The 12288-nt window shown below is 46.1% G+C and overlaps 1 protein-coding gene across 4 annotated transcripts in view; it reads right to left on the bottom strand.

The window, feature by feature from the left end:
- The window catches only part of ehbp1 (EH domain binding protein 1), a 154739-nt gene that overhangs the window by 31567 nt on the left and 110884 nt on the right, over positions 1–12288 (bottom strand). For 2 of the 4 annotated variants that reach the window (XM_024296535.2, XM_024296536.2), the window contains 3 exons: positions 8934–9066; positions 5028–5231; positions 2815–2969 (listed from right to left, as the gene is read on the bottom strand). In XM_024296535.2, the coding sequence (XP_024152303.1) occupies positions 2815–2969; positions 5028–5231; positions 8934–9066 (492 nt within the window). The remainder of the gene's footprint in view (positions 1–2814; positions 2970–5027; positions 5232–8933; positions 9067–12288) is intronic. The other 2 variants (XM_024296537.2, XM_024296538.2) reach the window with 2 other exon arrangements.

The following is a 12288-nucleotide window of genomic DNA, read 5'->3' on the forward strand; positions in this document are numbered from 1 at the left end:
TGAAGGTCACAGGAATCTACTGCATCTGAGAGGATCTGTCCAGTGTGGGGTTTGGATTTGTGCTGCTCAGATATAAATTCTTATCAAACCATTTGGATTCATTCGTTCTGTCCACTAGTGAATAAATAAAGACGTTTTTTTTATGATTAATAATAAAACTGTTCCACAGGACTCCATGTCATTTCTCGTCTGGGCCCCCCCCCATCCCAAACTTACCCCAATGTTTTCAAGATGGACTCCAGAAACAATCTATAGCTGGAAGCGGACATTTCCTAAACTTTAGGAAAACCTTTTAAAAATGACATTTTAAAAACTTTTCAGAAAAAAGCTTTTAAAAGTGAATAAACTGTAACTGTAGCAGTTTAGTGTGAAAGATGAGCTTCAAATGGAGCAGAGAACGTTCATCGTTTTACTTCTGTAAAGTCAATATTGTTCACATTAGTATCACTACACCGTTCACCTCTCTGAGAATCAGCTGATCGTAAGCAGTTATGGTCTGTCAATGAGGGCTTCTGGTTGAGGACTTTCAGGAGCAAATGATGTTTTCGGTTATTAACTTTTGAGAAAGTTGGAATCAAAATCGCTCAATTGGGAAAAAAAGGCCAATCTGCAAAAACGGAATTCTCTGATGACTGGAACGTTTTCACATCGTCAGTCTCATGGTTCAGGATGTTTCTTCTTTTTTTAAATTATTTTTTAAAAAAGTAACATTTATTTGAGACACTTTTATTAAGTGTTCAGCTCCAGAGTGTTGGGGGGCAGTCGCCCACGTTTGGTACGTCCGCCCTGGGCGGATGAGCGCTCCGATAAAGAGCGTCCACTTTCTGTTCCTGTTTCTCTTTACTTTTCCAAAATGTCATTTGAAGACTAAATTCTATCTCTTATTTGCTGTACTGTTACCAGAGAAACTGTTTCTGTCTGACAGGAGAGTTTAATGAGCTTCATCTGGAGTTTGTTTCCGTGGCGCTGAACCTTCGTCCGCCTCACCGTGATGTTTGGAAACACGTTCGTTTGTTCAGTGGTGAGAGAGACAAACAGGAGGCAATTAAATCGACTTCCAGCAGAACCTCCAGCCAGAAAATATATTCAGATTATGCAAAACGCCACAAACGCTATTGTTTTCAAAGTGTTGGAAACGCCACGGCGTTCCGGCTTCATTACGGAAGCATCACCGCCGAGCGGGAACACGGTTAAGACTGACACGGCGGCGATGCTAATGAGACCAACAAACGTGTAATAAAGTCGACAATTAGGACAAACGCCCTCCACGGCGGGCGGAGGCGGCGAGATAGTCCGGCGGGGTGTGCACAGGCAGCTAATAGAGACGGCGAGGGGGGGAGGGGCAGCTTCAGATTATTGACTCTCAAAAACAAAGTCAGCAATTAGCCTGCTGCACTCCGTCTGCTCTAGTAGGCCGTCAGCTTCTGCAGCCACTTAACGCTGTGACAGGAAACGAGGAGCCGCGAGCGTTTACGGCGGGACGTTTACATCACTGCCTGTGATGGAGGAGCTGCGCTGCAGAAAGTCTTCAACCATCACAGCAGACGTTAATCTGAGGCCTTCATGAATAATTCAGATGTTTGCGTCCAGAAGAGAAACAATCAAAGGTAATTGGATGTCAGCGGATTAACTTCCTGTCCTCGCCGTGTTTTCAGGATTTCATCCGTCCTGAAGTGGTCGCCGTAGGACTGATGGGAGAAACCTCCCGATCCCGAGGAGGAATTCCCACTTAAGTCTGTTTGATTATGGGATGCCGCCTCCCCCCCTCCTCTCCCTGTTGCATCACTGCAGCTATCGTGAGCATGTGAGGGGGTGTGGCCACGTCACCTGACAGCCAAACAGGAAGTCCCACCTTCCCTTCGAATGAATAACTTTATTGTTATTGTACATCATACATCGACACATAGAGCGGTCCTCTTTCGGAGCATTTGTGAATAAATAAATAAAGTTAGACACAGACGTCCAAACAAGCACACAAAGAAGTTCAACCATTAAAACAACTCACTTCCTGGCAGCCTTTAAAAATGAGATAAAAACTGTTTTTAATCGATTCGCCCTTGATTTCATTGTTCTGTCGACTAATCTACAATTAATCAACTATTAAAATAATCGATTAATGGTCGATTAATTGACTAATTGACACCTGATCGACAATTCATTTTCTAGTCTCTTTGTCGTTACTTTATATTCTATGGAGTCAGACTGTATTAAAGTTGAACAAAGTTGTGAGTGTTCAGCACCAAAAAATGAACTTTTGTTATATTTGAGTCGAAGAGATCAAAACTTTATCGTTAGTTAAAATACTTCCTTGTTTCAGATGTCGACCTCTTAGATTTAACCTCGTTTTAATACTAGAAACTAATGAAGGACAGAAGCTGCATGAATGATTAAAGGTTTAATAAATCATCTTCATTATCTTTATTTGTAGTTAGTTTAAAGCTCCTGATGGTTAAGATGTGTTTTTACATCCAGTCTGTGCATGACTCCATTAGTCGACTAATTGGACAACATCACGTGCACATCCGTGCACTCCTCTGTGATGAAGGAAGAAGTTCTTCAGGTCCTTCATGTGAGATGATCTGCATCAGCATCCTCACTGAGACTCAATCAGTCCAACAGGTGTTCAGGTTTGTTACTGTCACACGCACACAGACACGTGCACACGCACGCAGACACGTGCACATGCACACAGACACGTGCGCACGCACAGACGGTCAGTAAAGGTCACCGCAGCGACCTGCAGTGAGAGGAGCGTTTGTGCTGCTCACAAAGATGGAGGAGAACAACCTGAGACGAGGATGATGATGATGTTACCTCGAGAGCTTCTGCCGGGCTGAGAGGCGAGGAAGACGAGGCGGACGGCGAGGAAGAGGAGGAGGTGGAGGAGGGAGAGGGGGGAGAAGCCCCTCCTCTGGGGGTCACCTCCACCAGCTTCTTCAGCTTCAAATCCACGTTTCTGCTGTTGGTTCCTGCAGAGGAAGAGGAGGATGAAGTCACACACGTAACCATGACGATGTTCACTGGAAGATCAGCTGTGAGAGCCGCTGAGGCTTCTGGGAGAAAATCCCAAACGATGAAGAGGACGAAACACTCAATGAGAACAGCTGAAGATGAGGTGATGATCGGTAACCAGCAGCTTCTATCATTATCTTCATGTTTATTATTGTTCAAGGAACAGATTAAAGTTTCATCATTCAGAGACATCAGAAATGTAAAACTAATCATAGACGTGGTCATGAAACGACGGCGAAGAAAAATGTTAAAAAGTGAAGAAGAACCTTCAGGATGACCAACGTGATGAAGTCGGGTCTGCAGAATAAACTGCTCTTGGTTAACATTTGCAGTAAATTATTTAAGTGATTTTGTAAAAATAAACATAAACAGGAAGTCCCGCCCACTTCCTGTCCTTCAGGAGTTTTATGAAGAAGTGCAGATCAGTCGGGACACGTCTGCAGTAAACAGAATCACCAGAACATCAGAAGTGGGCGGGACCTCCATTATCCCACGATTACTTCTCAGTACACGATTACTCAGTACACGATTACTCAGTACACGATTACTCAGTACACGATTACTCAGTACACTTACCACAATCAGTTATACCGGTTACAGATGCTGCAGTACCCCGTTACTGTTATCCATTTGGACGTGTCGGTAAACGATGAGATACGGTTTAGCAGACACAGAAAAATGATTCATTTGGTCTGATTTAAAAAGGAAAAAACTCTGATCATCAGAAAGATGATTTTCCAGGCCGTAATCTTAATGTTTTTGTACAAAGTACAACAAATGAACGACATTTCAAACGTTTCTATAAATAAATACGTTATATAGAAAACTCAACGCATACAGACCATCTACACTCAGACCCATAGGTTGGTCTGGTGGGAGGTCACCATCCAGACCGCTAACACTCATGAAGGGCTTTTATATTTAAAAGGCTGATTTTCCGCCACACGTCTGTCTGTCCGCTGAACGGGGACGGCGTCGGGATTTCTCTCTTCACTCGCCGCTACTGAGGAAATCCCGGTTAGTTTTTTTTTCTTTGCTTAGTAATCTGATTACTAGCAGGTCGTCTGGTCTGAGGTCTAACATACAAAAACCATCCTCCATGAAACGGAAAAGATTCTGTCAGAAAAGGTGGAAAGTCTAAAGCTGTCATCGACTTTGAGTAGATCAGCCTCAACGTTCACTACTGAGAGTAAAAGTTCTCCTTTCTCACCTGACAGTAATCATTTAGTTGTGAACAGTCACATTCTAGTGTTTCCAGCAGTAAACAGTCATCTATACCATTCCAATATGGCGTCCAACTTTGCGTACGCAACAAGCTAGCTTAGCGACTCTAGCCTATAGAACCCATTGGTTACCACCCTCACAACAATGGAACGTTCCGTTTCGTTCCCTGTGAGACTGGACCGTCACCATGGTAACCGCATCCAGGGACCGCCTCATCCTTCAGAGTTTGTCTGGTTTTCTGCAGGATGTCCTCCTGACTCGTCCTCTACCGTTTCAGCCTCGTTTCCCTCCTCTGCTCCTGCCAGCAGCGCCGCACGGCCCCCGCCGGGTCAGAGACGGCGCTGGGGAGGATGAAAGAGCGGGAGGTCGGCCGTTTCATGTGCCCCCTCCCTCTTGAACTTTGGCATTCAAACGAACTCCATCCTGCAGACCAGAACCTGACGGTTTCAGAGGAAACCCGGTTTGATCTCCACAGGAAAATGGCCGCCAATGAAGACGGAAAACGCAGCTCAAACGTGGAAAAGTGACGGGATAAGACACATCAAAGCTGCAGGAACACGGTTCATATTTGTTTCCTCGTCTGCAGAATTAATTAACGACCAAACAAAGACGCGGTTTGTGGGAGATTGGAGGAAACGTTTTTGAAGATATCTGAGTTTACCAACAGCCGTTTGTGAGGAGGAGGAGGATGAAGAGCGTGCGTTTGTTAGATAAAAACATGATGGAGGAACAACAGGAGACCCTCAGCCGTGAAGCACAGGACGCAGCACGCCAGCAGCAGGTGCTTTTACCCAGAGTGCTTAGCGCAGAGGCGGGGTTAGTAAGCTCCGGCGGGCTGCAGGCGGCCGGGGGGGCCTCCGGTGGCGGCGGGTTAGTAACCGAAGCAGAAGCAGAAGAGACGGCGGCGGCAGAAGCATCGCCATCGACGATGACCTGCTCCTCCAAAGCCCCACCCTCCTCATCCTCGCCGTGACTCCGCCCACTGTCCACAACGTCTGAGGATGTCAGAGGAAAAGACGACAGGAGGAAGTTAGAGAGGAAGTTAGAAGAGCAATAAGGAGGGAGGAGTCAGAGCAGGGTTAGTTTCTGCACACAAATAAACATTTTTTAAAATAAAATAACAGAATAAACCAAAACTGGAGAAGAATGCCCCGACACCCATATACAGATCTAAGAGATCAAAAACGCCGTTTGAGTCCAAGTGGCCTCCAGTGGGCGGGGCATGTCGGTACTTCATCCAGAGCTTCACCTCCGGCGTTTATACGTCGTTTACTACCGAAAGTCTTCAACCGTTCAACTGTTTGTCTTCTCTTTAAAGAGGAGACAAACAGTTAAACTAAATGTAATTCCTGAAATTAGAGTCAAAAACCGTCTGTGTGCTGCCCCCTACAGCTTGAAACGTGGTATTACAGCTGAATTTTGTGTTAGTTCCACGACATCATGCACTGCAGCTCCAGGACAAAAGCCCCGCCCATCTTCGATTCCGTCGGTCTTTAGCGTGTTAGCGTTAGCATGGATTGTAGCCGTTTTCCCTTCATTTGTCACAAATCTAGTGGCTGGCACACCTGTCCAGTGGAGGTACGGAGCTGAGGTTTGGTGCAGCTGAATCCAGAGAACTCCATCCTGGTGATGGATTTGGAATCAACGTTCCACTCTGGATTGTTAGCTTAACACGTTAGCCTTTATTAGCTATGATGCTAGCATCATTTTACCACTCAGACCTGGGTCCCTTCAGACCAGCAAACCCTCAGTCGTACCAGAATGAGTTGTCCCTGTCGCCGGCATCGTAGATTTGTTTCTAACACTCATATTGGAGCCTTACAGCTGGACGTTTCATTCAGAGAAAAATCCTCAACCACCTCAGAATATGAAACCATATTCATATATTATTATCACTATATACATATCAGACTACATCACAGTATACAGTCAATGGGTGAAACCGGCTTCTCTTTCCATTACTGAAGAAGTTGAAGTAGCTTCCCTTAGCCCCGCCCCCCCCCCTTTTTTTTCAATCTGAGCTGAGAGTGGAGTCAGCCTCCAACTGTCCTGCTGAGTTAGTCTTAAAGGTAATTTGAACAGATTCTGAGGCAGAGAAAAGCAGCTCTGCGCCGATACCAAACACCTGAAGCATTATGGGCAGAGATCAGCTGATTCTGTCCCGGAAAAAAGCGGCGGTACATTCAGAAAACCCATGAGAGAAGCGGCGTTTCCTCACGTCAGAATCAGCTGATTGACGTAAACGTGGAGGAGTAACAGAACACCAGTTATTGAGATGTCGTCAGAGAGCGTCGACGTTAAAGGTTAAAGCAGATCGGCCAATAGACCTTTTCATGGTGACGTCACACGTCCTCATGTGAACAGTGACTTCCTGTTTACGGGTTTAGAACGGCAAAGCTGACGGCTGACGGCTGTTAACACAAGTTTACATAGATAATGAAAGGTAACCTTAAGAATTTCAACAGAAAAATGTACGATATTTATTTATGTCCTGAACTGTGTTTTCATTTTCTGTCTTAAATTGTTACAAATCTAAATATATATCACATGAAAGGGTCTTTTGTTCACATCTGCCCCCCCACAGGGATCACATGCTCATGTCACGTGACCAGTGTCCTCTCAAAGACCGCCTCCTGTTTTTGGCTGAGGTTTGGCGTCCAGAAGAAACCGCCAACGTCGGTGAACGTGTTCATGTTTGAGACGGACGCCGTCCGGAAGGGAACTCGCCATGGAGGGATTTACGGACTTGTTGGTCTAAAACTTTGACTGCGATTGGTTCACAGATTGTGACTTTTTGGTCTTTTCGTTTTGAACAGTTTGATGAGAATGAGCAAGCAGCAGAATCATGTTGTCTTTGAGGGTCTGAGGCCCTGAAATAAGTGGGGTACCAGAGTTTGTTTCCCTCTCATTGGCAGGTCCGCCGCCTGCCTTTCTATTCCGGATAAAGAAGTAAGACGAACAAAAAGCTGGGAAACATGAAAGCACATTTTCCATTAAGTCTCCTGAGGGGTTCGGCAGAAACAATGCCGTCTCCACATTAGGAAGCAAACAGAAAGCATGTTAGGAGAAACTCAAACGGCTCTCGCTGCATGGATAACCAGCACGGATTAAAAGAAAACAATCAGTAAACAGTGTCAGACGTGGCGAGCTCCCTCCTCTGCTCTTTATGACTTCAGACGGAGAACAAAGACGGGCGGAGAGGGGGGAAATCACACCGCTTCCTGATTCTCTCCTCTAATTTGCTAGCTGCGACGTGGAGCGTGCTAGCAAGCGCCGTCCCTGCGTGGCTGGTCGGGGCCTAATTAAGGAGCGGCCATGGTGATGGAGTTGGGAAAGTTTGTTTGCGGGCGGGCGGGCGCTGGGAGGGGGCGGCCCGAGCTGCATTTAGAGAACTGTGAGCGGTGCTGGGGGGGGAGGATTAGCCGTTCTGCTCGGCAGGCCTCGTGTATCGCAGCGTCTCTCTCCTCCGGCCGCTCTCCTTCCCTCTGACTCCAGTTTTAATAAGATCAACAATTAGTCCGCTCAGAAAAGCTGAAGGAGCAAATAAAGCCACGACGTCCGTCCGTCGGGTCGCTTGGTTCTGAACTCCTGTGCTCTGGACTTCTCTCTGCTTCTTTAGTCATCTCAGAACAGCTGGAGCTGAAGTTCCACAGAGGAAAACCTCCTGGTGGAGTTTGGACCACCAGCAGGGAGGCTTTGGTAGAACCAGCTCACAGTCTCATTCAAGCAGAAGATTTTTTTGGACTCAAACATCCCATAATCACAGCTGCCAGTAGGATGGAGCTCCTGAGCAGAGGAGTGATGGAGAGGAGGTTATTAGAGGAATGACCTCAGATTGAGGGAGACGCGTTTGGGGCGTCTTCCTGTTCTACGGTCGGGTTGGATAGGAAGTACTGGGGGGGGGCTCAGAAACGGGAGTGAAGACGAGTCGCTGCAGTGACGTTTGTGATCCGGTTTAGACTGATGGATCTGACGGACGATATCTCGTTGTGAGGTCTGTGATGTTCCTCTAAGACGGATGACAAACTCAACCACACAAGAGGCCAAAATCCAAAACAAACCTTACATCGCGGGCCGAACAGGATAAATATTTATTAAACACTCTAAGAATACATTTTTAAAACTTTAAGACTGTAACTTTTTAAGAACTAGATATATAACATTACCTGTGAAAATGCTGGAAGATGAAAACACTGAAACTGATAGCTGAAAATGCTGAAGCTCGTCAGGCCATTAATAACAATAAAATAAAATTACCTGGAGGGCCGGATCCGGCCCCCGGGCCTCAACTCTGACACTTGTGCTCTAGCAATACAAACTGTTTATATTGATTTGGTTTTTTTTTTGTATTTTCGCTCAAAAACATTTTCATTTTTTGTTGACATTTGTTCTTGTTGTTTTTATGAAATTACATCTAAAACTTTCATTCTAAGCTGTAAAAAACATTCGTTCAACATTTTTCCACAGTTTCCACAGCAACATAAATCCCTTTTCTGCAGATGGATTTTTCTGTTTTTGCATGTCTGCTGTTTGCAAACAGCATGAAAAAAAGACTAAATGGAGGTAGTGTCACACAGGTGAGGCTGTGCTGATTAAAACGAAGTATCAAACAGGAAGTCTGTCCAATCTAAAACACAGGTGAACTGCTTCCAAAGGCTTAACAAACGGCACTCTGCTCAGCTCAGGTGTGTCCTTACCTGCAGGTGCTCCTCTGCTGCCTCGACCTGCGTCCAGCAGGCTCATGTCGGATATCTTGACTCCGGACCGGGCCTCGGCGATCAGCTGCCGGGCGCGCTCTCGCAGCTGCCGCCGCCGCTCGGCGTCCCGCTCCTGCAGAGAGGAAGAGATCCGACTGAGCCAGAAACTCGCCGTTCCTCCACAGGAGGAGGAGCTAAAGGTTCAAGTCCCGTTAGCTGTCACACATCTACACTGTATGTGTGACATTTGACCCCTCCCCTGGGGAGTGGTGAGCTGCAGACACAGCCGCACTCGGGAACCATTTAGTAGTTTGACCCCCCCGATCCAACCCCTAAAGGTGACGGTCACGCAGAGAGACGAATGCATTTTGTTCTTTTTCTATTTGTTCATTTTGTTCTTTTTTTATTTGTTCATTTTGTTCTTTTTTTATTTGTTCATTTTGTTCTTTTTCTATTTGTTCATTTTGTTGTTTTTTTATTTGTTCATTTTGTTCTTTTTCTATTTGTTCATTTTGTTCTTTTCAGTTAGAACACACAGAACATACAATCTACTCACAGAACCTCGTCTATAAATCCCATTCTTAATACTTCATAAAACACAAACAGATGAATAAATTAGTGGGTATTAAAAAAACCCAAAGATAACTTTGAGCTTTTATTGCTTTAGTGGAACGTCTGGATCTGATTTTAGAAAATCTTCACCAAAGATGGTTCAAACTTTCATAAACTTCTCACTAAATGTGTTTTTATGGGTTTAACTCATCAATATTTTCTTAAATTCCCAAACAAATTCATAAATAATTTATGTTATCTTTAAAGTTCAATCACTATGATTTTCCAGAGTTCTTCTGTTATGAACATTGTGATCCGTAAGGATCTAAATGATCCTGTGGGATTACATCTGAGACGATTGTTCAGCCTCTTCATTATTCACAGAGCAGCTGGTCTGCAGGATGTCGTGAGGCTGGAGTCACAAATGAACTGTAGTTAAATGCCGAGTTCTGTTCCCAGTAAACACGGCGAGCGTCCGTGGTTATCTCCTGGTTCGGCGGTTTGATCAGACCGCGTGTTGACATCAGTCTGCAGCCGCCGCCGCCGCAGACAGATGCGGTATTGAGCCGTCAGCATCAGACGAATGGCAGAAATGCCATTTTCAGGTCCATCCAATGAGATCTCACTGATAAGACACATGCACACTCACGTGCACACTCTCCCAGAGCCAGCAGGAATGGAGGCGTTCAATGACAGAACGTTGATGACGACCCGAGCGTGAACAGAGAGCATGCTGGGAACTACCACAATGTTTCTTTAGTTCTAACTCTGTAGTGATGTAAACCAATAACAGTCAGCGAGCATGAGGGGGCGGAGCCTATAACAGTCAGCGAACGTGAGGGGGCGGAGCCTATAACAGTCAGCGAACGTGAGGGGGCGGAGCCTATAACAGTCAGTGAACGTGAGGGGGCGGAGCCTATAAAAGTCAGCGAACGTGAGGGGGCGGAGCCTATAACAGTCAGGGAACGTGAGGGGGCGGAGCCTATAACAGTCAGCGAGCGTGAGGGGGCGGAGTATATAACAGTCAGCGAGCGTGAGGGGGCGGAGCCTATAACAGTCAGCAAGCGTGAGGGGGCGGAGCCTATAACAGTCAGCGAGCGTGAGGGGGCGTGAGGGGGTGGAGCCTATAACAGTCAGCGAACGTGAGGGGGCGGAGCCTGTCAGTATCTTTACGAACAGTAAAGATGTTCCTGAACTGGAGAAAGTCTGAACATGTTTAAAAGAAGGACGGATTCTTCAAACAAACATTTGCTCGACCCCCCCCACCCAAACCCAGCATCTCCTACGACCTGGGGGGGTAACGCTGCACAGCCCCCCCGTGGGGTCCTGTTAATCAGCCTGCTCCATATGGAGTTCAGGTTTTACTGAAGCCATTAACAAAACAAGCAGCGCCGCTAATGAGCAACATCTCGCCATTTCCATGTCAATTGTTTGTTTGTAGCTTTTGTCTGGGGGGGGGGGCATTGTAAATGACAGCAAACTCATGCACCCTGAGAGTGTGCACGTGTGAGTGAGCGCGCCCGGAGGGGACGTCCACAGGGAGAGAGATAAATAGAGAGGGAGGGGAGGAGAGACGGCAGGAGAGATAAGGAGTGAGAGGAAGGAGAGAGTCTGAGGAGGAGCGCCGGCTCCAGAGACTGAAACCGGGATGAACCGGGATGAGCCGGGATGAGCCGGGAAAAGACAGTTTCCCTCGTCCAGCTGAAGGTCTGACAGCAGATCCAGAATGGACCTCTGAGAGTTTTCTAAGACAGATCTTTGCTATTTAAAATCTTCTTCATTCCTGCTGCTTTTCTCTCTTCAGTCCAGAAAGTCTGTTTGCGTTCACACTGGAGTCAACCAGAGTTCATCTGCAGCTAAACTCCTGCTTTTAGGACGAAAGGAGTTCGTGTTTGGTCCAAACATAAACTCTGGTGAGTCACAGCTGCCAGATTAAGAGGAAATCAAACCTGGATCAGATCAGGACCATACCTGGATCAGATCAGGAAGAAACCTGGATCAGACCAGATCTAAACCTGGATCAGGACAGGACTAAAATAAATCAGATCAGGACCAAATCAGGATCAGATCGGGACGGATCAGAGTATAACTAAACCTGAATTAGACCAAGACAAAACCTGGATCGAGCCAGATCTAAATCTGGATCAGAGCAGATCTAAACCTGATCAGATCAGGACTAAACCCGATCAGACCAGGACCAAATCAGGATCAGATCAGGACAGATCAGAGTATAACTAAACCTGAATTAGACCAAGACAAAACCTGGATCAGACCAGATCTAAACCTGATCAGATCAGGACTAAACCAGAATCATATCAGGATCAAACCTGGATCAGATCAGGACCAAATCTGGATCAGATCAGGACCAAATCTGGATCAGATCAGGACCAAATCTGGATCAGATCAGGACCAAACCTGCCCCCCCCCAACAGTCCTACCTACACCTCAGAGGTGAAATTCCAATGAACTCCTGCCGCTCTGCAGAAACTATGTCTGTAAAGCTACATAGGACTTTGCTTAAGAATATTTCCATCATTAAGATTCCAGTGGGAACAGATCAGAAGATGATCGGAGCGGCACTTTAGAAACACCACAGACCTGGTTTCATCTGAAGCTCCTGGAGTTGATTCTGTAACGGTTAGAGGTTGAAGTCTGTAGTTTGGTTGGTTATTTATGTGTTGGGTGGTAGGACTCATTATGATAAATAAACTCACTTTGTGTCATAATGTCATCAGACAAACATTTGTAAATATCTAAAGAGATTGATCAAATTCACCAAACAAACTTTAGGGGGGGGGGGGGG

Source organism: Oryzias melastigma, linkage group LG15 (assembly GCF_002922805.2).
Source record: "Oryzias melastigma strain HK-1 linkage group LG15, ASM292280v2, whole genome shotgun sequence".
Classification (NCBI taxonomy): domain Eukaryota; kingdom Metazoa; phylum Chordata; class Actinopteri; order Beloniformes; family Adrianichthyidae; genus Oryzias; species Oryzias melastigma.